The sequence below is a fragment of the Biomphalaria glabrata genome, chromosome 2 (genome assembly GCF_947242115.1).
Source record: "Biomphalaria glabrata chromosome 2, xgBioGlab47.1, whole genome shotgun sequence".
Taxonomy (NCBI): Eukaryota; Metazoa; Mollusca; class Gastropoda; family Planorbidae; genus Biomphalaria; species Biomphalaria glabrata.
The window spans coordinates 7,175,565-7,200,370 of record NC_074712.1 but is presented as its reverse complement, the minus strand read 5'-3'; the positions used below and the strand labels follow the sequence as shown (position 1 = coordinate 7,200,370).

Below are 24,806 nucleotides of genomic sequence, written 5' to 3'. Positions count from 1 at the left end.
AACATACTATCAAGAGAACCACAACGAAAAAAAAATCAAAATCTCTAAAAAGATTCGCAAATAATTTTTCAATTATTTTTTTTAATTTATTAATTATTTTTGTTAGCCTAAAAATGTTAAGCTGTTTATGTTATCATTCATTCCGGCATAACTCGACGTGCCAAAAGTCACAATGACAGTGGGGAGGAAAATTTGCGAAAAAGTAACATCGATAAACTAATGTCCCAACTAAGAACATATTTGTTGACAGAGGTCCTTTGCTAGGAGGTGTTGACAGAGGTCCTCTTTAGGACGTGAGTGTTGGTCATAAATATACCATAGGTAAACAGTACATGTGTTTGAGATGGTGTCAAAGTAATACCTCGGTATAGTTGCATCATATGGTAAAACAGCCATGATCAGGTTGCAGAAGTCAGCTAAACAGAGCATTACTCGGAATTGAATTGTAGTAATAAGTATAGATATTTACATAAAAGTATATATATGTGTGTAAATACTGTCCCACCATTCTCTTTCTTTCACTCGTTTTCTTTGTTTCTGTCACTCTATAGAATAGATTATTTCCCTTGTTTAAAACATATCCTACTTTAGTTTTTTCTTTCTTTCATTAAAACTATACGGAAAACAAGTGTAAACAACACAATCCTCTTAAACGTTTTATTCTGTATTTAAATTCCATAAAACCACAAGATTATCCAATACTTTTCAAATTAAAGCATAACATGACCCTCCTTAAAAGCATAGAGCGTACTAACCGTTTCTACAGCACAGAAGACGTAAACCGTTTCTCTCCCCCCCCCCCCCCTCCAAAAAAAAAAAAAAAAAACATAAAAAAAGAACTACTTTCGTCTCGTTTATTTCCACTCGGGGTTTCCTCCGAAAGTTTAAATTTCCCTTTTTTTTTTTAAATAAAAAAATAGCCTTTCACATTACATTTTTAAAAAACATTATTCAATAATTAATTTAAGTTCACGAAAGCTCTTCCTAAAAGTATCATGCTCGAAGCTGCAGTGTCTAAACTTTCTAAAGTGACTGTATAGTTGTGAGAAGCAAAATTCATGGCTAATGTTTGTGATTCCTTGTCTATAAATCGTCTAGTAAGACTCTAGGGGTGTAGGTGTTAAAACAAACTTTAAAATCTATGCTATGAACAAATTAAACCGTACAATTTGATGAAAGTTGTTCAGTTTACAGTCTATTTGAGAAAAATATACATGCTACACAGGGACCATTAAGGGTATATTACATTCTGGAAATGAATTAATATTCTAGTTTAACGTCCAGATCTCTTGGTATTGTTGTGGGAAGCGTGGTCGAGAGGCTAAGTGCTAGGCTTGGCTACCTATGAAGGCCCGAGGTTCGACAACCGATTCGAGCAGAGTTGTGTTTACTGAGCGCCTAAAGGCAGCACGGAAAACCAACTCCTAGATACCCCCCCCCACACACACACACACACTGGTCCACAAATGAGATTGGACCAAAGCTTTCTGAGCATGCTATATGCATGAAAGTAGCGCTCTATAGAAGTCATAGTTTATTTATAATGACACCCGGAACACGAACACAAAGGTATTGGAGGTATTGGCAGTTATATGAAGAAATGAAGAAAAACAAATATATAGTGATTCATTTTCGATCACAATTCAATTAGCTTAAGAGTTATTAAAAGGCTACATTTAATTGACAATATGAAACAAAACAATGTTACAGAGGACCAGTGCAACTAAAAGTAAATATAGCTTTCTAATTGTAAATTCAAAAGATGTACGTGGGGGGTTTAAAATATCTCCCACAAGCGCTTCTTTCTGGGCCTTGGCTGCAGTAGAGTGTGTAGCCTGACAAAGCGTTCGTCCTTGCAGGGATAGCCGTGGTTAAGGAAGTCCTTCCCTCTGTAGGAATCAAACTTGTTCTGTACCTTGTAGTCAATCTCGACATACGAAGGTAGCCGGGTTAAGAACGTTTTCTCGTGGTGTGACACAATTTCCGTCCTTTCTTTGCGCATTTTCAGCATCGGCAGGACAGGCTTACGTTTGAGTTGTTTAGTTTCAGTTTCTGGCTAGATTGAGAAGGTACAAACAAGTGTTACAGGGTATGGTGTTGATTGGAAAAAAAAAGGCATTATAATATATCAGTAGTAGATCTATATTTATATTCTATAATATACTTTTCAATTCTATGAAGACATCTAAAGTTTTTTTTTATTACTTTCTCTATTCCCTTTACAGACCTTGTGGCGTAAGATGTTCCTCTATCCTCTTTACAGACCTTGTGGCGTAAGATGTAAAGTTTATCTGTTTCTAAGGCCGTACTTTTCCCCAATTAATGTTAGATATCTTTTGAATTTGGGTGAACTCATGGATTTTCTTAAAATCAGGAAGTTCAAAATCTTAATCTTCACCGGAATTTAAACTCGTCGTGACTCATTGGTTCGGAAGCAAAAAGTACTTTACCAGTCATCTACGTCGCCCCTTAACAATTCAATACCACTACAAAATGTTTAAAAGATTTCTAGAAAACAGATCAATCACTTTACAATACAAACGATAACATAAAACGGACATTCTAGTTAATTAACCTTGGCTAAACCAATCTTGATACATGTACCCTCTGTACTGGTTCTCTCAGCACAAGAAAACATAAAGAAACTATAACTAGTGTAAAATATAGAGATTATTTATAATTCACCTTCGCCTACCCTTAGTCTGTTGGCTGTCTTTATAATAAACGAATATTAACATCTGACTAGAGAAATACCATTACAGAAATACCCACTTCAGGATAGAATACTAATAAGTAAAGTAGACATAATACATAAAACACTAAACCATAATTTACAGATACAAATAAAAAAAAAATGAAAATACTCAGAGAGATGCAAAGAAAAAAGCACATTTCTAGTCCATATGCTAGGACTAATTTGTACAAGTTCTATTTCTTCACTAATGCCATTAAAGCATGAGACGGATTGCCTGAATCAGCCAGAAAAACCAATGACAACGTAAAATTTAAGTCTCTAATTCATATGCATGACTAGATTGATACATGGATACGAGCAGGAAGTACTTCTCTTTTTCATTGAATGAACGTTTGTAATTTATAGGATACCCATTTCTCCATACAAAAAGGTACCAAAATAATCATTGCAGCGTTGACCGTCCTTTGTATAAAATATATTTCACATTAAGCCGAATAGCGTCCATACAACAAACTTAATTAAAAAAACGAAATAGAAGGGTGGGGGGGGGGCACTTACATTGTTAAGAATACAATGATAAACAACTTCCACACTGGGTCGTCGTTCCACAACAGCAGGCGACAAGCTTGGGAGGTTGAGGCTAGATAGCTTGATCTCATCCTCTCTCATCCATTTCCGACGTTTTTTCGCCTGCTGCTTGATGAATGCTCGTCTGCTTATTTCAAACGCTTCAAGAGTTCTCTCTCTTCGATGTTCCAGAGATGCCAACTAAGTTGAAGAACAATTAAAACATATATTAAAATTACAAATATTTATTAGATTAATACGAGCAATTTTTTTCTAACATTGAAAAAGGTGCCGGTACGCCGTACCGGTGCGTACCGTCACAAAAAAAAGCACTGCCGGTACTCAATGATTTTTTTTGTATAACGCATCTTACATGTGAATTCAGGGGCGCCTTAAAAATCCCGAAATTCAAAATTCGATTTCAAAATAGCAGTAAACATTTCGAGCAAATTTAAAGAAAACATTACAGAATTTTTTTATTTTTTTTTGCCAGGCCGAAAATTTAAAAACCTAAGGGCTGTTTATATTTTTAAAAAATAAGACCATTTCTAAATGAGCCCACGTTAGTAGGCTATACAGTACCGTTAAAAGTTATAGTTTAAAGTCTAAAAATAGTAGGCCTGCATCATCTGCATGTAGGCTAACAAAAAGTTATAACAGAAAGCAGGTGCGGACTGGCTATATGGGCAATCGGGCAAATGTTCGGTGGGCCGGTACCAAATGGGCGGTCTGGTCGCGACGAGAGATTTTTTTTTTTCAATGCAGACAACTTTTTAAAAAAGTGACAGCAGCAAGAAACAGATACCCGAGCACGTTATCTTTTTTTTTTTTGACAATTAATTTTGTTTGAAATTCATCAACTATATAAAAAACATTACACTATAAACTTATTATTTGAAAAAAACGTTAGAAAGTGCTTTTTGCTATGTACGAGCGGCATGGACTACAACATTGCTTTGATATCTTCGAGGTTGTGTTTGGCCTAATCATTTTGCTGGTTCCGCAAGGTTGTCATTGCCGGAAGTGGTAATGGATGAAAGCACTCCACTACTTATAAAATGCTTCCTAATGGCATGCGTCTCAAATAGCCTTTGGATACATCAGCTGCGTGGAAAGGGGTGAACTGATGTGTGTGCGACATCGTTCCGACCACAGCTAATGCCCAGGCATTCATCTCATTTCCATGAGATGATCCATAGTCGCTTTGCGACTGAAGGAGGCCATTTATTTTTTGTTATTTTAATAATTTTGCTGCATGGTCTCAATCGCACATTACAAATCCTTAACAAAAAATATCGTCTGCTGCAGAGGGATTTCAATTTCTTTTGGCAAAGGAAAAACGCTAATTAAACATTGTCTCGAGCAGGAATTGTACTCGAAGCAAAGCTTTGATCTACCAGGAATTGTACTCGAATCAAAGCTTTGATCTACCAGGAATTGTACTCGAATCAAAGCTTTGATCTACCAGGAATTGTACTCGAATCAAAGCTTTGATCTACCAGGAATTGTACTCGAAGCAAAGCTTTGATCTACCAGGAATTGTACTCGAAGCAAAGCTTTGATCTACCTTGAGTTCCAAATGTCTGTCGTGACTCGTATTCTCGTACAATATGGTGCTTGTCAGCCTCGTTTTGGGTAATGATTGCTTGACACTCACATACTGTTTCATATTGATGTTGTTCGTTGAGCTGGTGTCTATAGTGGCCAGTGAAGGCAGCTCTGTTGCTTCTGTTGGACTGGAATCATGGGAGGACATTTTGTTGGCCACTTCTCTTGGGGGCTCGTGTTTCTCTTCGCCCATTTATAAATGCTTAGTTTAAAAAAAAAAGAATATTTTTTTTTTACATCTTAACATTTAAACAGCTAAAGCTTAACAAAAACTTTAATACAAGTGAAAATGTTAACTTTATTTATATATTGCAGAGTAGAAAGTAGAAATATATTAATATATAAGGGGAGAGAAAGGGAGAGAGAGAGCATTGCTTATTGGCTTAATTAATTAGGCTACATTCTTAGCTATCGAAAATAACGATACATTCAAATTGCTAGTAGATAGGACTATATATAGATGAATTTAAAAAAAAAACAACAGTTGCTGCTATTTTTTTTTTAAATAAAGTATTAAGCACACAAATATGCAGATCTATAAGGTTTGTTCAAGTGATTGAAAAACTTACCTTTAAGGCTGACTGTTTACCTCAGTTACAATGGTGTATACTAAAATACAGCATGTGTTTTTCCAACAGAATATCATGTAAATTACAAATTGCTGAAATTAAAGTATATGTTGTGCCGTTGTTTCTAAACCTAAATAAAACACTGCTGCTAAATCTGAACACATTGTTACTTTGTGTGTGCGCGCGCGCCTGTGTCTATGATTTGCAACAGAGCAGTTATGGTCACACCCCAACAAACCCATAAAATATTACGAGATCGATATTTAGGAAGTACGTAAAAGAATAGATTTTCAATCAACTGGAAACAAGCAGGCCTATTGAATGTCACGCGAGTCGGCTCAGACATAAAGGCTTCAGTTATCAAATGTTTGGTGCCTTTAATTAGATCTAATACGTGTGAGTGTGTGAGTGTGTTCAGTGCAAGCTCCTAAACTTTGAAATAAAACTTTATGTCTAGAACGGATCATATAGACCAGTGATGCCCAACACAAATCGACCTGCGGGCCATTTTAATTTCCGACACTGGTGTCGCGGGCCACATAAACGGAAAGGTACAAAAACGAAATGAAATTGAGCTGAATTTATTTGATTAGAAACCCGTGGATCTAGTACTTACATTCATTAATGGGAAATTATTATCTTTTTCTTTTCATGCGTCAGAAAATGGCTTCATTTCTCTACTACAACATGAGCAACAGTGTAGCTGGCTTTACTAACGACTCATTTTCTTGTTTCTTTTTGATAAATATTCACATTAATCCAATCTCTAAACGTAGTTTAACATTCTTTTTATTCGAAGGGCGTCAGATTTGTTTTATATAATTTATGCTTTACAAATTAAATATGTTGGCTAATGGTTAGCTTATTATTATGTTCCACATAAAAGTAAAGATCCGTTCACTTTTCCTGGTAGATTCATTTACGAGTCCCACTTCAGAAACGCACAAGTGTTAAAGGTTATAATAGTGAGGCCCCTAAAGTAGATAAAGATTTTCTACACTTTGTTCTGAGGTTTAAACAGGCCGGATAGAACCACTTCGCGGGCCGGACGTGGCCTGCGGGCCGTATTTTGGGCATCACTGGTCTAGGTAGCCTCTCAAAGCTGGAGGGGACAGTCCGACGTTTAAATAGATAAGTGTTTCCCAACCTGTGTTCCACGAGCAACTGGAATTATTAACTAGTAGGCCACCACGTGAAATTATCTGAATAGGTGTCCCACGAACTAATGGAATAACGTGAATTTATTAACCTCTCTAAAAAAAAAATTAACAAAGTGTTTCGCTAAATAATCAGAATGTGCAAAGTGTTCCGTTAAGGAAAACGTTTGGGAAACACTGAGATAGATCAATATCGGATAATTTGAATGAGAACTAACAACGAACACATGCAGGCAGATTGTCGATGGTGAACACACCAGAAATTGGAAAAAAATGTTGAAAACGCTACAGCGTCTGGTAATGTCACACACCTAACCTGTGACCGTGCTTGTACATCAAGGATTGGCCTCTTTATTTACATGCCAATTGGCAAAGGGAGAAGTTATCTAATAAGCGTAAAATGCCACATAAATTCTTAGGCATTGACCAATTTCTCGATATTGAATTAGATCGTAAAATATTTTTGTCTCTATATTACACTCTTCGCAATGACCTTTTTTTTTTAAAAAAATATATTCATCCCGAATTCCATTTACAATGTTAACTGTCGCTTGTTTTAAATCTATTTGCTAATTGTTTCCATTTACTTCATATTGAACTTGGATCAGATCTTAGGCACTGATAACATCTTTTCATTTATAGGTTGGCTTCCATTCCAAAAGAATTTCAGTAGAGTTTCAAAGGGGAAGTTTTAGCATATTGTGTAATTGCCCCAAAATAACTGTGGTTAGGAAATAGGCCTACTGCTGTACGTGTCTGACAGGTGAAACATGAGTTAGGTTTACCCTAGCTGTAACTTATCTTTTATGATACAGACGTTACTTCAAAAAAAGAAGATGATTACGTCCAACGCGTCATGCATTTAGTCATGCATATTAACCAATCGTAAAATGACCTAAATTCTGCCAAGTCACTGGTTTTCCTGGCTAGCTCAGGCAACCCATTCCATGCTCTAATAGCGCTAGGGAAGAAGGAGCATTTGTACAAATTTGTCCTAGCATATATACTTAAATGGGTAAAGTATAAATATACATCTGGTGGCCCAACACAGAAACGGATAACATGACAAAGCATCTAGTTAAATACAAGAAAAAGGAGACCACTGCAACGTCAATTTAAGACACTACAATACTGCCCATGGCTTCAATTAATTCAGGCCTTACTCATTTTCTTATCACTATCACAAGCAATGAAGAGGGGAGCAGGAGTGATCATCAATAACCACAAGCTACCAAGCCTAAATTGTGCCGATGTGCCTAACCTCAAACTTAAATGATATTTTGAGGTTTTTGGCACATCGAAAAAATTAGGCCATGTCGTGTCTATAATTCCTCAAGGGTAACTTCCCCTTAATAGCTCAAGTGCCAAACGTTATAGAACTAAGTTATTGAAAATAATGTCCATTCACAACTCAAATAGTAAAAATGTAAAAAAATTGAATGAAATTCTCTTGTAAATTTTAGTAGTCAACCCCACCTCCCGGATAAAGCCCTATATGTCCCCACATGATCAAACAGTGTTTTGAGATTATCTCTTCTAAAATGTTTCCCTCTAATATCCTGGTAGCTGGGGCAATCAAGGAGGATATGTTCCACGGTGAGACAAGAGTCACAGTACTCACACAGTGGGGGGGGGGGGGCTCTTCTCTCTTTAGCACGCGTGAAGTAGGTGTGGCCAATCTTAAGTCTGGACATGGTATCAGACCCTTGGATGTGGACCGCCACCTGACATCCGCCTCAACCCGTCTAAGTTTGTTGTGGGTCTCAGTCTCCCACCTGTCCTGCCACTCTCGGTAAGTGGCAGAGACAATACTCTGTCTCAGGTCCGGGCAGGAAATTTAGATTCCTGAAACCGCTTCATTTAGGGCTCTCTTGCTTCTCTGTCTGCCGTTTCTTTCCCTCTATGCCAGATGAAGGTGACATCCTTAGGGTCAGATGTTTTAACTTAATGAAACTTAACCTTCCAAATACTTTGGCTACAATCCTTTAGAAAAATATAATGAAGTCAAGCCACCTCTTTATTATATCATTCCTTGTGTTTTCTAAGCATTAAATATAATGAATAAGCATAAGCATTGACAAAACAAAAATTCAATAAGTCTTGTTCTAGTCTTATTTATTTACAAAGACTTTCTCTTCTTAGTGTTAAAACAGCTAGAATAATCAAAGTGCACAAACATTTTTAATAAATAAGGAAATAAAGGGGAAAAAGTACAATACCAGTAAACTTGTGTAAACAAGGTTCATATTGCACATTAAATAAACAAATAGAAGTATAAATAAATAAATAGAAGTATACTGGGTATGATCATAGAATTCCTGTCAAACAAATTCTGCTTTCCAAGTTCTGTTAAGAATTATCTCTAAAAATGTGAGATCATAATTGGTTTAGCCAAACGGACACATGATGAATTAGTCAGTGTTCTGACCTCTGATCCAAAGATAATGTTAAATATAGAAAGAAACAAAAAAAAAAAACAAAAAAAAAACTTGATTCATAAAATTTATGAACATGTTCATGTTGAACTGAAAGATCTAAAAAAAAATAAAAAAAAATAGAATATCATGATGCATAACTGCTACAGAAATTGCTGGTTGCTAGAAAAGGGTCAGGGTCTGTGAAATAGTGAGATGGAGAGAAAATGTTTCCCCAAAGCCATGGATTTGTTGTTTCTTTTAAAATGGATCCATATAAAAAAAAATGAAGTCAGATAAACAAGAAATCTATTTCATAGAATAAAATGTATGCATAATAAACAGGTCATGATGTGGAAATACAAAAACCAGATACAATACAACAATAATTCAGCAGAGCACACTTCAGTCAGCTATTAAACATGAACTGCATTTCTCAAGGGAGGGAATTTTTTTGTGGGGCATATCTTTTTTTTAAAAAGGAAACAGCATGACCATATAACAAGCACTTAAATAAGTATTTATTTTGTTTTTTCAACAATATGTTTTGAAATTAGTTGTTATGTTTATATTGATAATGTTGTTGCAATCTATTTTAATTTTTTGATGGCCACTGACTGTAGAGAAACACATTATGGCCCTTACCATGTAAGCTTTCCCAAATATAGTGTAATTGACTAAGTGAATAATCTATTTACAGAAGTTACAATACAAATAAAAAATTGCAATGTCAGTAATTCTTTCATTTTTTTTTCCTTCTCTCTAAACATTATCTCATTGAAACAAACATATATATCTCCAATCAAGTCAGCATATAAGATATGAGTGAAACGTTAATGAATTAGGATTACTTCCTGTTCAATTCAACCATCTTCTTTGTGGTCTAAGTGTCCTTTAATCAATCTATGTTTTTTTTAAACTCACTGTGTAATGGGTTCACCAGAGTGTAGTCAATACTTACTTTCTCACAATGTAGCCAAACTTCTGGGTCAACACTTTTAAAGCTAGTAAAGTCCTCATTCCAATTGAAATCTAAGAAACTCTTTGTAGACAAAGTTTCTTAAAACTTTTAGTTAGTGTAGTACAGGGAAGTGAGCACAAGTAATAAACATTCCACTGAACACAAACACTTCCTCTTGACCATCTGTTTCCATCAAGTTGAGGTACTTTCTTTTCCTTTACTTTGCTCATAGATCCACCTGGCCACTTTGTCCAGATTGTTGCCAGTCCTAGCACTGATCTCTATAATTGTGATTTTCTGTGGGGCCACTTTAATCAAATCATCCAGCCTCAGGAGACTGTCTAGCTCAAATCTAGTTACGCCAAACTGAACATCACTAAAATAAAAAGCAAAAAACAATTATTGATCTACTTATATAAAAGAATATTTTAATGAATCAACATATCAGATATACTATTCATCAAAATGGATAACCTCTAACACATCTGCATTATAAATTATTACAACTTTTTCTTCAAGAGATCTAGATTTACACTCTTTCCTTGGAAGATGAAATCCCAATTTTATTTTACCATATTTATTGCAAACCAAGTGCTATGGAGAGATACAGATGAAAGAACTAAACATATTTAGAACTATTTTGTGAAATTTGATTTCAGATCTACCATCAGTCTCAGAAAAATAAGATGTTCATTAACTCTTTAAAAATCTTGAAGAAATAGTATTTTGTATCAATGCATCTTGAAAAACCTTATTAGATCTTGTAGCAGTAATCCCAGGATCTACTCAACTGTAAAGAAGAACTTTATATACTCAAAATAGAGAAAACAAACTAAAAAATAATTTCGTAAATCATATTTACATTCTAACCTAAATCTTGCTCATAAAGTTGGGGGTGGGGGGGGGGGTGAGGGGGAGAGATTGGGCTCAAACAACCTGGGACCATCATGACGACATTCCACATTCCAGAGGGCATACCATATGACCAAAAGCCATTTCCTAGATAATTAGTAAAGAAAAGTTCCCCTTCGAGACCTTGCAATCATCTGATTCTGTGGGCCAGCACAATGACCAACCGCCTTAACTTTTTCCCCAACTAATGTCATGTACCTGTTAGAGCTGGGATGACTTAGACATGCCCTTAAGATCACGAAATTACAAATCCTATTCTTCGCCAGGATTGAACCCAGGACCACTCAGTTTGGAAGCCAAGAGTTTTACCACTCAGCCACTGTGCCTCCCCTAGTTAACTACTCACATTTTATTCAGAAGAATCAACAAGGGCAGGTTTTGTGTTGAGGGATGATTCAACATAGTCATAAGTTCCACACAGGCCACAGCCAACTGGGTGTGCTTTGACATGTCAATCATAAACTTTAAAGCAAAAGAGTGAAAAAACTAAAATTCAGTGTTGAAAATTAAGACAAAGATCAAGTCAGGTGTAGTTTACAGCAACTAATAAGATTTATTTAGTTATTCTACTTTAAAAACAAAAAGATCTAAGCTCAACAGTTCATATGTAACAAGCAAAAAAATTTTTTTTTTAAAACAAAGCTTATCTAAAGGGGAAGAACTCCACTCTTATTATGTACAAGCTATTTCCTTTGATATCAAACAATAAATTACCAATAATTAATTTACTTTTTTTTTTTGATTGATTCATGTATTTTTTAGATACAATAAATAATTGTTTTAAGTATCAACTTGATCGGAATGTTTTAGGGAGGATTAGCATTAACAATTATTTACAACACCATAATTTTAAATATTAAAAAGTTTGTCTCTTTAGCCATGGGACTAAACCTAAAAATTGAACCGTACGTGTGAATACTGAAGGATTTGTTTCCCTTGTTGGTATCAAACAAAATAATTAGTTACCAGTAATTAATTGACTAATTGTTTCCCTTTTTTAAATTTGTGTCTTGTCTATGCCAATGAATAATTGTGCAAAGTTTTAGTCTGATCCTAGAAAGGGTGTGGGAGAAATATATAACATGTATACACATTTACCAGCCAGACAGACAGAGTTGATATTAGCTTTGTAAAAATAGGTTACAGATGCTATTGCTAGAAAAAAAATATATCATTACATTTTGCAATTAAATCTTCTGCAGGGTGAAGGAGAAAGATAGTATGTTTCAAATAGAATGCTAAAAATGATCTAATCAAAAAACAACAACTTACAATAATTGAATGAGAATCTTTATAGTAATTGTTCCATATTGGACCCATCACTCCACCAAGCTCTCTTATAGTGACCTCAGCTTTCCTTAACACATTCACTGTCATAATGTTAGTACCAACCTGAGAATTATCACATCCATTTAAAGAAAGTTTTATCATAAATGATTTTTTTTTTCTTAATTACATTATGGATTTTTATAAACAACAAAAAATGATTATCCGCTTTGTACGGAAAAAAAAAAGATGGTTCAGGCAAAACTAATTGAAATCGCAGAGATTGATGTGAATCACTTTTATTTGAATAGACAGGTTCAAATTGAATATTGGTTTGTGTGTGATTAAAGAAAAAGTAAAAAAGTAAAGTACCCTTTCAGACCTTGCAATTTAGAGGGTAGATGATGTTAAGGTCATCTGTTTCTGTGGCTCAAGGTTAATGAGGGTGTCATGTGGCCAGCACAATGATCAACCGCCTTTACTTTCCCCAACTAATGTAAGGTACCCATTAAAGTTGGGTGGACTCAGAGGCCCCTAAAGATCCAGAAATTAAAAAGCCACCTTCGCCAGGATTTGAGCCAAGCATATATCACTCAGCCACCGTGCCAGTGTTTGGAGATCTGATCAAAGAATGTGAAATCATTCCTCAGAATATAAAGCTTGATAAACTTATAAACATAACAAGTATTTTATACATTTATGACATCACAATAATCTATATCTGTGCAGTAAAGACAGAACAGAGACTAACTGGCTTAGGAACTAAAGAGTCAGAATTTAGCATTTTAAACTATAATTATTTTACATATTTTGATTTACACATGTATATCATAGGTGCTAAAAATATACAGATCTATAAATATTTTCTTGCTTGCAAAAAAGGTAGATTTACTTACAGTTGATATGGTGGATGGAACTTCATCTTTTGTGCTGGTCGAGTCTTTTTATTTTGTTAAGGTTAATACAAATAAATTTATATAAGACATAGCCTACCTTAAAATAAAAATATAATAAAAAAGACAAGGGTTAATCACCTGCAACAGTACGAGTAAAACCAATTGAATAATATGTTTCTGCTTCAAATAATAGATTCATGTTTTTAATTTCAAATCATACTTTGTATACCAACTTAACTTTTAGATGTTCTTTCAGACATGAAGATAATACCTCCCATCCCAAACCCCCAGAGGGTGAAAGCTCCAGATCTATATGAATATTCTAATATTAAAATATTCAGAAAGACATAAAGATTAAAGCACATTTCTTATAAGCTTATTCCACTTGCTAGGACAAATTGGTACAAGGGCTGGTCTTCTTCCCAAGTGACATTAGTCATTAGAGAACGGTATGGGTTGCCTGAATCAGGAAAACCAATGATTAGAGTTACTAGATTGACACATAAAAAAATATAGATTTAGATCTATAATGATTCTTTAAACCTTTTGAGACAAAACATCGCCACAGTCTGGTTTATATTTTATATATTGTTACCAATCTCAATATCCAGGCTCTCTGCAAACTGCACCATACACCACCAACTTAAAGAACTTGACAACTCAGGGCTCCAAAGTAACATAACACTTTAATAGTTGAATAAATAACAGCCAATACTGTACAATTGGCAACACGTACACTGTACAAATATCTCTCCAATAACACTGTACCGCCGTATCAACTCTTGCACTGGCCTCTCCGTCTCGTTCCGGGCTTGCACTGGGTTCAACAGTTCAGGACTGACTTCACACACTAGGCTCGTTGTGTCGGACTCGATCGCAGACCAAGATCAAGACGCCAGTCGTCTCAACTGTACTTGACAGTACTCCGCACTGAACCGTCGTAATGCTCCATACAGAACCACACCGTTGAATGTGCTGTAGTCGACCGTGTTCTGAGCCCTGTCGTGAACCGTCTTGACTGTGACACCTCCGCTCTTTATATAGGGTCCTTAATGGCCTTCTAGAACCGGACAGAACGTCGCTGGACCATTCTGGGTGGTCAGATGACTACATCCCTGGTGACGCTTCTGAGCTCTGTTCATGACGCCGATCCTTCCCGAACCGTCATGTTGACACTCGTCTTGGCTGACCGTCGTAGCTCGTCACGGTTGACCGCTTGTCTAGCGCTGGCCTGGGGCGATTTGCGTCGGCTGACTACACACATACCACTATCCCCATCTGTGCCACCACCAGGTTTATAACAATATATATAGAATAATAGATTATTAGATCTATATTAGTATATATAATAATTTAATATAATTGATTATTTATTGTGATCTCCTCTGACTATTCTGAGTATGAAAAACAAGGGGCAAGGGAGAAGATAGTAAAGAATAAAATAATATAGATCTACTATGATCTAGATTGACTAGATAGTAGATCTAGATCTAATTAGTCTAGTTTTTTTTACAATAAAATATAAAAAAGATACTGTTGTTTTGCAAACGTTTGAGAAGAAGAGTTTTGCCAGTTGACGAAGGTCCAATCAGTAAAATCATTTACGATGAGCGTGAGTGAGAGTCAGAATAAGTTTTAGACTAGAACATAGAATAGATCATAAGATATAGAGTCTAGATCTAGATTATAGATCTAGATCTAGTTGCCTTATACTCAAGCCTATAGAGTATAATAGAGTAATTAATATAAGTATTAGTATTAGTATATTGTAGTATATAAACTATGACTCAAATGACTGACACGGAAACGATTCAATTTTCAAGTTACTAGTTATGCTTACGCTTAGCAACCACAGAAATTTTTTTTTCAATGAAATTTATCAAGATCTAGATAGATCTACACAAAAAAAAAAAACAAATTAAGGTCTATTTCTAGATCTCATTAACGGCAATAAATACAAAAATATAAAGACGTTTTTCTGAATAAACATTAGATTAGAATTAGATTCTAAAAAAAGTATCGTAGTTTAGATTTCGATTCTAGATCTTGTGGACTAGATCTAGCAACTCCCAATTAATGAATCTTTTTTTTCAAAAGATCTACTTTCGTTTTTCATATAACCTATATATAATATACTAGATCTATAGATAGTCTATATCTAGATCTATACAAATAGACTATAATAATAATAGGCATAGTCATATCTAGTTTACACCAAGATCTAGATCTATTTATGCAGTGCTTGCATCGGGCATGGCTTTAGGACTGAGTGATTGTCTCCAGTCTTTACATGCTCTGATTGATCAAAATGACTTCTCAAGAAATAGAGAGCAGATTGAAATTATTGTTGAAGACATAAAGCTGACATGTTTACAAGATTTACCCGATATAAGTAGGCTACTATAAATTATAAAGTTCTATAAATGATTAAATTAATTTAAAAGACGTAATTCAGGTTCTCACGGTTCTGCTCTATAGACGTATAGTGACTATAGCACCATTTCTATTTCACAACATTCAATGGTAACCTCACTCACAGTTATTTATCATGGATTCACTCCTTTACCCAACCCCCCCCCCCCCTTTTAACTTGCAACTATTACTGTCAACAGAAGTTATAACTATTCCCCATCCTATCAGTATATATCAGTCTTTTATATTTTGTTAAGTATTTAGTCTGATTCTATGGCCAACGATTAATGAGCACGGTCTCATATGTGGCGAGCACAACGGTCAACCACCTTTACTTTCCCCAACTAAAGTCAGGTACCCATTGCCATTAGAGTTGGGTGGATTCAGGAGCGCCCCAAAAATCCAGAAGCTCAAAATCACACTGAGATTCAAACCCAGTACCCCAGGTTTGGAAGCCAAGCGCTTAACCACTCAGCCACAGCCACCTCCCATATATATATATAAATATATATAATATTATAGTTGAATAAAAAAAGCATAGTGAAAATACTAAAGATCAATAACTATCCATCACAGAATAATCAGACTAATGTCACTGAACTAGGCCTACTTATTTGTTAGTCCAGCACAAAGACTTTTCTAGATTGTTTAGTTAGTTATGTTAGTATATTTAGCTATGTTAGTATTTAGCTATGTTCGTATTTTGTTATGTTAGTATTTTCTTCAAGCTTCTTAACCTTCTATTTGACCTTCTATCTTTCTCTAAATATTCTTAAATTAATTATGTTTGTTTACATCTATACAAGGTCTTAAAAAAATCTGCATTGACCTAAACAATTGTCTTTTTACATTTTTCTCTTCTCTTTCTTTATTTTTTCAGCTCATGCCTGTTCCTTACTGTTTGACAAGGAGACTGGAATTATTAGTTTTTTGAAAAAAACACTCACGGTAGAGGAGGTATAAATATTTATTACTATTTATATTGATTATAAATATTTTAGTCAATCATCACACTTTAATGAAATATAATTTGTTATCTTGTAGTAATCTATTTTGTAGATCTGAAAAATGAAAATGCTAAAATAATTTTTCACCTTTTTTTTTAAAACATATTTACCAGTCAAAAAATAATGCCATAGAAGTGTGCTTTTTTTCTTTCAAACTTAACATCTCATTTCTTTTGAAAAGCTTCAAAATGGAAAGACGAGTGCTTTGCTTCTGCTCTCAGATGTGCTGCAGAAATTTGGCAGCAAAGTTGTTCCTTATGCTGTTGACATCAAAGTAAGTTTTTTTTTAATTTTCATTTGTTTTTTATCATTTAAACTCCACTGTGCACTAGAGCCTCAATTCAGGAAACAAATCTGCCAAAGTATATAATGTATATTTTATATGGTCTAAATAGAAACTTCCTGATATTCAAAAGCACATAGAGGTCAATGCAACATGTCTGTGTGAGATGGGAGTTAGTTATAGAAACATACTAATAAAAGAATCTATCCAAAAATACCTCATTATCAAACTACATTCCCTCTTAGCTCTTAGATGGAAAATAGAATTAGAAATTCAATCACACATTATTTAGCTAATTGGAATAGTACATTTTTTTTTTAAAAAGTAGTCTACTTCTGTGATTATATTGCTTTAATTAGGAGGATATTCATCTGTCAACATTCTTTTAAAGCTGTCGGAAAAATTTTACTTTCAGGACACATGTGTATCACTGTACAGTAGAGATCGACATGCAAAAGTAAAAAAAGCAGCTATACCTGTCATTATAAAGGTAATTCCAGGCATAGAGTCTTACTATAGCTTAAAAATGTATTTTAAAGTTTACTACTATAACTAATATAATTAATATAATTATACAATCTATTGCTTCAGTTTTTATACTTTTATTTATTTCATTTCATTTATTCATTCATTTATTAAAAGAAAAAAATACAAAAAAATATAAAAAAAGCTGGCATAACTGCAGCAGACCAAACTTACCCATGTCACGTATGTAGCCGGCTTTTAAAGCAAGGATCGAACTCCAATGCCATTCATTTTCGACTACAAAGCTATCTATATATATATTTACTTTTATTTTGCATTGAATAAGTCATCAAACTTTGTTATAAATATTTGCATTGTTAAAACATTTTTGAGTATTAATATTTCTTGATGATGTGACAGATTTTGGAACAGACTGCTAGTACACCAACTGCCGAAGAACTGGTCATTGATGATTTGATTACAAAGTTTTTTAATGAGTTGGCTAAGCCTGTATCAAAGCTGCAACCCACAGGTTTGGATTTATGAATTTTTAAATTTTTTTTTAAACTCTATTACTCCTAATATTGTTATTTTTTAAAAATAATAACACTAAACTGTAATAACAGTAAAGGAATTAACTTCTCTAGCACATACTAAAATTCATATATACATAAATTTATTTAAAGATTGATTCTTTGGGTTGAATTTCATTTGTTTTATAAATGTTTCTGTTTTGTTGTCATGAACAATGGCTTAGGAGAAATTATCTCTTAAATCGGAGCAACTAACAATTGATCACAAGAAAATAAGGAAGATTCGAATCTGCTGTTGTTTTTTTTTTCTTTCTTCACCTTCACCTATCCCTTTGTCTGTTGGACTGATCTGTCAACCATCTTTCTCAATTTCTTTCTGTCTTTTGCCAGGGTTAGAGTTTCGTCCACTGACAGACTGACCCATTCCTTACTGTTGTCTTCCCATTGCTTCTTTTGTCTGCCTATCCTACTTTTACATGGTACTGTTTGCTTCTTAAAAGTCTGCAAGTCCTGAGGATCTCATTACAAGGTCATACAGTTTTAACAGTGGTCAGAAGGTCATCATGGGGCCCAATCATCATTGGGATCCTGTTTTGGATTTCTTTCTAAACAAAATCGAAAAGGGTTTTAAGTCTAAAAAAAAACAACAACAAAAAAAAACAGTCTTATGGTTATATTATATCTTATATATATATATATATATATATATATATATATATATATATATATATATATATATATATATATATATATATATATATATATATATATATTATATCTTACCATAAACAAATCTTAATTTTATATGTTGAATAAAGTTGAAATGGCTGTTTTATAATCTTGTGTTTCTCAATTTTCTTAATTTAAGTGAGAGCTGGCATATATCATCTGCTTGGTGTCTTGGCAGAATTGCACCCTGACATGATAGCAGACTATTCAGAAAGACTAGCTGGTGTATATGTCAGTGCTTTAAAAGTAGAGGTAACTAATGTCATATACTTCTTGTAGAAAAAAAGAGCAAATTATATAACAACCCCCCCCCCCCCCCAAAAAAAAAAAAACAACAAACAAACAAAAAAACAATAAAAAGTGGTAATACCAAACATAACCAGGGCTATATTTTACAGTTGGGAGTATCTTTTTCAGTTGATGTCTAAAACTAAAGAACCAGAGATGTCCATTGTGGCTGGATGCCTTGAAGGACTTTCTTGTTTCATGTTAAACTTCACCCAATCTGCCGAAGAAGGTAGACTGTACTATTTTCTAAATCATGTTTTTTTTATTATGATTGAATAAAGTAATTGAAATTATGGCTTTTACAAAAGATAAGTATAGCTCTTTACTAATTAGTAATGGGATAATCAACTGAAATTTACATTATTATATTCATATTTATTATATTTTCATAGCTCGTAACTAATGAGTGATGGGAGAAATAATTGAAACTTACTTTATTATATTATATTCATTAAAGAATATATAAAACTTTTGAATAAAAAAAAAATGGCAAAGACACTATTCTGTTTCTTAATCCATCCTTCAGTTTTTATCAAATTTTATGAAAGCTTCAACTTTTATCATATCCTATAACTGCTTTACTTTTAATCCAATGTGATCTAGATGCGGATTCACTTTGGTTTTTACCAGTTGTTATTAAACTTTCAGTTATCTTCAGATATTCCATTTTTTTTTTTAAACATTAAACATTTCATATTTTAAAAGTTATTAAGAGTAGAAAGTAATTCCACAATTTTGTATTAAGTTCATATAAATAACGTGACAAATTTCTAGATTACTAGTCTGATTACTGAAAATTTTGAATCAGTGACCATTCTTAATTTGTAAATGAACAATTTTATGTCTTTATTTATGGCTCCACAGGTTCAAAGCATGCCTATGAGATTTTCAAATATCTTAGAATGGTTATTAATGCAGATATTGATTACTCAAGATACGAAGCCATTAAAGCTGCTCTTAAACTCTTGGTTAGACATGCTGGACAAATGAGGCAATTTATGATTGATGAGTACAAGGTATTCTCATTTATACTCATGATTATGATAGAAATTTCTGTTGTTTTATTCTTTATATGCAATCAACATATAGGACAATGAGTACACATTTATATAATTTAGGCTAAGACTATCACTGCTTTATTGATCTTTATTGTGATAACAAGGGTGACTGCCTGGTTGTGTGGTTTGCATGCTGGACTGTCATTCGGATTTATCGATGGTCTTGGGTTCAAACCCTCTCCGCTTCCATCCCCTCCTGTGAGAGGTTTGGACTAGGAAGTAAATTATCTTTAACTCTGCAGGAACATCCGAAACATGTCAAACATTTTACACACTCCTTTTTTCAATTGAAAACGACATTCCACAAAAGAGAACAGATACTACACAGAGAAGTTCATTGAGTGACTACACAAAGAGACATCTTGATCTTTTTCTATTTTTGAATCCACAGTGGATGTATGAACAGCTACAAAAATGGAGCCATCACCGTAACAAGGAAGTCGTACATTTAGGAGTTGCAGCCATGGAAGCATTCACTAAAGAGGTTTTGTTCATTAAATCTTTTTTTTTTTTTTCCTTATCATTTCTCTCTGCTGTTACAAGCATCAGGTTTATAGTTTCTTAAGGTTAATAAACTTTGACCTTTGACAGCAGTGTTCTTTTCACTTTTATCACTTATAAAATGACATGAATTTCTTATCCTAGGTGTCAGAAGCATTAGTAGACAGAGCCAAACAAGGTCACAAAGAGGGTGCCATATTTAAGGTAAAGTTGTTTTTTTTAAATATTTTTTTTTGCGCTAATTACTGCTTGCCACCTCAGTTGGATGTTTATGAAGTAATTTTTTTTGCTGCATTAGGGTTAGGGTGCTCTGTTATGGTATTAAAATGCAAACAAAAAAATTAAAACACTTTAAAAAAAACAAAGCTTATATTATAATGAGTGAAATTATATAATTTATTTTGAATCCTTTATGTAATTAATTTTTAATAGATTAATAAATTTGTGTGGACATTTTTAAATTGCTTTTTTTTTGTTTAGCACAACTTTCATGCTTTTGGCATGCTGTTTGCATAATGGTCCAATCACTTTATTGGCTAGTTTTTGTGTGTGTGTGTGGGATATCTAAGAAAAGGTTCTGTGCTGGCTTTTCAAAAGCAATAAAATAAAATGATAGCAAGCTGATGTTTTAACTACGGAGCTATATTTGTATCTATGAGGTTTATTAGAAGGATTTATTAAGGTTTATAAAAAAGTTCGATGGATATCTTTTGTTAGTTTCAAATTTTTAGCCAACCACCTAATTTTTTACGCAAGACTTATCTCCCTTTACTACAATACTGTCTCTATGTAAAAGAAAATTGATTTTTGGATTTTTTAATGTGTTGTCATCAACAATAATAATTATGTAAAGTTTCAACTTAAAGTGTTTTTTTTAATATTTTGCTTGTTACATATTATTGACATAGAGCACACAATTTACTAAACATTCTAAATTAAGCTTGTTGAAAAAAATATGTAAACAGCTCGGTAAAGAATAAACTACTCTCTCTACAGTTCTTTCTGTTGAACTTTAACAAGATTATGAAGAACCCTAACTCTTCTTCAAAGGAGGTTTCAATGGCTATTAAAGGATATGGGTTATTGGCAGCTGTAAGTTCTGTATCTTAATTTAACAAATTTACAAAGTTATAATATATTAAGTTTTTAAAAAGTTAAAACCCACTAAAGACTATACATTTTTTTTTAAATTAATTTTTAAAAACAAGAAATTTTGTATGCATCAAAATCTGTGAACTTAAACAATGCTTTGAAATTATTCTATCAGCCTTGTAGAATCTTCTTATCAGAAGTTGATACTCAGTTCATGTTCAATGAGATGGTTAGTCAGTGTGAACATCAGTTTCTAGGGTATGTTTTGTTAATAAGTAAACATTTATGCTGTATAGTGACTTTAAATGACTTCAGTTTAGTAATTTTATATACACTTTTGATATGCAAGTTAGTTTAAAAGAAATGCATTGCAAAAATACATTTTTGTGGCTGACTGATGCTTAGTAAATTAACAAAAATGTATTTTTGTTTCTTATATATTTCTCATATTTTCTTATGTGTTATAAAAGAAATTACTTTCAGAATAATAAAGATATTGTTATTTGTAATATTATTGTATATAAAGGTAAATACATAAAATGTTCACATTTCTTTAAAATTGCCAAATATCTTCATTTCAATGTGTAGATTTTATTTCATTTTCTCGTCAGAAAATTGGAAGAGATTGAGGACAAACTTATGTCTTTACCAAGTTATTTGATATCTCTTGCTAACATCATATCACAGATAGACTCGGTGAGTCCACATTTGAGATGTAATACTATAAACATTTTAAAAAAAATGAGGATTTATCTTATTGTAAGTTAACATTTAAACTTTCCCTTTATCTCATAAATTTTTTTAAAATGATAAATTACACAAAATTATATCAGTGCTTCTCACACTTTTTTCTCATTGTGTTCTTAGAAAAGATGTCTCCTTATTTAAGAAAGTAAAAGTAAAGTTCCTCTTTTAGACCTTGTGGTCTGTAGGGCAGATGATGTAAAGGTCATCTGTTTCTGTGGCCTATGGTTAACGAGGGTGTCATGTGCCAGCACAAGGACCAACTGCCTTTACATTTCCCCAACTAATGTCAGGGACCCATTAGAGCTGGGTGGACTCAGAGGCGCTCAAAGACCCTGAAATTAAAAATCAGAGTCTTCACCAGGATTCTAACTCAGGACCCTTGGTTCGGAAGCCAAGCTCTTTACCACTCATCCACCACACCTCTCCTTATTCTCTTTCTAGTACTCACAATGTGCTAAAGCCCTTGGTCTCTGACCTGAGGGGTCTCAGGTTAAAATTTTAGGGAACTCTGGAATTTTGAACTTCTGGATTTTTAAGATGCGCATGAGTTTACTCAACTCTGATGGGTTCCTGACAAACTTTGGAGCTGTAAAGGTAGTTGTTCCTTAAGCTAGCCACGACACTCTAATTAATAGTCACTCATAGAAATAGAGTAACTTAACACTCATCCGCTCTCATAGATAGCATGGTGTAGAAAAGGGATTTTTACAAGTAGGCCTACATGTACTCAGTGTTTCACTAGATATAGTCATATCCCAGGTGCCTTCATGTCATAATGTCCAGGTGTAGTCATTTTCCAGTTTGAAAATGCTTCATTAGCCAATTAGTAAAATATCACTTTATGAATAAATATTACTTTAAAAAAAAATATGTCCAGGTATCTCTACCCAATAGTCTTGTGCTGGAGAAATTGATGGTGCTTTTGATGGAACACATTCCTAAAGTAAACCAGAGTCAGCAGTTTTATTGTGTCAAGTCCATTTTGATTTTGCTTCTTTGCCTCAAGAGGAAACCAACAGTTTTTCAACAAATTCTGACCTCTGTGGGTAAGTAATATATGGTAAAGAAGGTGTTCCCAAGTTACAATAAAAATTAGCTCAACAACAGAAGATGGTGCATGAATGTTTGTTTGTTTTTCATGTTTCGGATGTTCCTTCAGAACGGATAATTATTTCATCCTAGCCAAAACCTCTTGCAGTACTGAGGGGGGGGGGGGGGGGGGGGTAGATGGCAGAAAGGGTCAAGACTATGCATATAAAAGCCAAGAGCACATGACACATGACCAGGCAGCCATACTGAGACTCAAATTTTCATAATTTTTTTTATTTATTGAAAAGTTTATTGTTAGCATTTAACTGTAAAAAAAATGTTTTACATGTTTGGGATGTTCCATCAGAGTTGAAGATAATTTACTTCCTAGTCCAAACCTCCCGCAGGACGACTGGGATGGCAGGGAGCAGGGTATGAACATCGAGACCACCGAGCAACAGTCCAGCGCACATGCAGCACAACCATAGTTTTCTGTTAGTTTATAGAGTATACAAAGAGATGTATATCACTGTAAAACAGGAACCACAATTGGTCAGGCACCAAGAAAGATAGATTTAACACAGTTCTTCATCCAAATATAGATATAGCATTATTCCAATTAAATAATATGATCATTAGCTTAGGGTAAATCAAAATGTAACAATTAATCTTATCAATTCAGCAATGATTTTACATTTTACTTCACCCAAATATGTTAATGATGATATGAGATACCTTACTATATCTTATCCAGGACTTGGAAATAATAACTTTAGGGCCACTTCAACTAACTTCTTATTATATACCACATTCTACACTAAATTCTATATTTGACTTATAGACTCCTCTCTCTTTACTATGGTTACATAATCCTGTGATCCTGCTTAACCAAATCAATCAGCTCTAATGTAATTTTCACCCTTAGAACAGTAAAAGAGATGTTTCTAATGTCGCCATTTAATCATGACAAGTTTAAAAGAATCTTTACCAGCACATGACTTCAACGACTTTGTAAAAAAATAACTCAGCCCCTACCTACTTAGTCCTTTAGCTTAAAAAAACAACATTATTTAATAATATAAATATATGATAATAATAATAATAATAAATTAAATGAAGCCTTTTTAAGCTAATAGCTGCACAGAATGGGGGCCTTGACTGTACTTATTTGAAACCCTTTCCTTATCTGTCCTTAAAGATTAGGTAAAATTATTGTTATAATCCTGTGATGTTCCTCAGTGTACCAGAGTCTAATCAGAACATGCTCACACCCTGTTGTTGCTGAGACAAGCCAAACGGATGAAAACTTGGACGAGTACGGGATAAAGAAAATCTCTTACAAAGATTACATCTCTCTGTGGGCCACTCTGCTAGGTAGCTGTCAAATGAAAGTCACAACTCAGGTTAGGACATTCTTTTTTCGGCTGTTCTACAAAGATTTTTATAAATAAATTTTAAGGCCTCATTATTTTTTTTTTTAGCTATTCATGTGCAAAAATGTCCTTCAAATACATTTAGCAATTAGGTTCTATAGATTTTGCTCTTAATTGTACGATGCTGTGGATTTTAATATAGGATGTGTATTAAAATGCAAGATGCTTTTGAAATGTTAATGTA

The 24,806-nt window shown here is 33.7% G+C and overlaps 3 protein-coding genes across 4 annotated transcripts in view; 1 reads left to right on the top strand and 2 right to left on the bottom strand.

The window, feature by feature from the left end:
• Nucleotides 1-644: 644 nt before the first annotated feature.
• On the bottom strand, nucleotides 645-5,644 carry LOC106067194 (uncharacterized). Its single transcript, XM_056018903.1, has 4 exons — nucleotides 5,440-5,644; nucleotides 4,830-5,072; nucleotides 3,254-3,463; nucleotides 645-2,056 (listed from the first exon to the last, which is right to left on the bottom strand). The coding sequence occupies exons 2-4, from the start codon at nucleotides 5,061-5,063 to the stop codon at nucleotides 1,778-1,780; spliced, it is 723 nt and encodes a 240-aa protein (XP_055874878.1). The 5' UTR covers nucleotides 5,064-5,072; nucleotides 5,440-5,644; the 3' UTR covers nucleotides 645-1,777.
• Nucleotides 5,645-8,690: 3,046 nt separating this feature from the next.
• LOC106074826 (ADP-ribosylation factor-like protein 16) lies at nucleotides 8,691-15,123 on the bottom strand. 2 transcript variants are annotated; one of them, XM_056018902.1, is made up of 6 exons: nucleotides 14,886-15,123; nucleotides 14,580-14,685; nucleotides 13,046-13,089; nucleotides 12,156-12,275; nucleotides 11,230-11,345; nucleotides 8,691-10,347 (listed from the first exon to the last, which is right to left on the bottom strand). In XM_056018902.1, exons 2-6 carry the CDS (start codon nucleotides 14,644-14,646, stop codon nucleotides 10,164-10,166), a joined length of 531 nt encoding a protein of 176 aa, XP_055874877.1. In that variant the 5' UTR covers nucleotides 14,647-14,685; nucleotides 14,886-15,123; the 3' UTR covers nucleotides 8,691-10,163. The 2 variants fall into 2 exon arrangements, with proteins under 2 accessions (XP_055874877.1, XP_013091145.2); XM_013235691.2 differs by lacking the exon at nucleotides 14,886-15,123 and adding an exon at nucleotides 14,846-14,884.
• Nucleotides 15,124-15,180: 57 nt separating this feature from the next.
• Nucleotides 15,181-24,806, top strand: part of LOC106074827 (DNA-dependent protein kinase catalytic subunit-like) — a 91,571-nt gene continuing 81,945 nt past the window's right edge. The window contains exons 1-15 of the mRNA XM_056018603.1: nucleotides 15,181-15,437; nucleotides 16,338-16,414; nucleotides 16,646-16,738; nucleotides 17,163-17,237; nucleotides 17,633-17,744; nucleotides 18,614-18,726; nucleotides 18,892-18,991; nucleotides 19,627-19,778; nucleotides 20,212-20,304; nucleotides 20,466-20,525; nucleotides 21,318-21,413; nucleotides 21,589-21,671; nucleotides 22,025-22,109; nucleotides 23,038-23,206; nucleotides 24,429-24,592. Of these exons, the coding sequence (XP_055874578.1) occupies nucleotides 15,299-15,437; nucleotides 16,338-16,414; nucleotides 16,646-16,738; nucleotides 17,163-17,237; nucleotides 17,633-17,744; nucleotides 18,614-18,726; nucleotides 18,892-18,991; nucleotides 19,627-19,778; nucleotides 20,212-20,304; nucleotides 20,466-20,525; nucleotides 21,318-21,413; nucleotides 21,589-21,671; nucleotides 22,025-22,109; nucleotides 23,038-23,206; nucleotides 24,429-24,592 (1,611 nt within the window). The 5' untranslated portion in view covers nucleotides 15,181-15,298. The remainder of the gene's footprint in view (nucleotides 15,438-16,337; nucleotides 16,415-16,645; nucleotides 16,739-17,162; nucleotides 17,238-17,632; nucleotides 17,745-18,613; nucleotides 18,727-18,891; nucleotides 18,992-19,626; nucleotides 19,779-20,211; nucleotides 20,305-20,465; nucleotides 20,526-21,317; nucleotides 21,414-21,588; nucleotides 21,672-22,024; nucleotides 22,110-23,037; nucleotides 23,207-24,428; nucleotides 24,593-24,806) is intronic.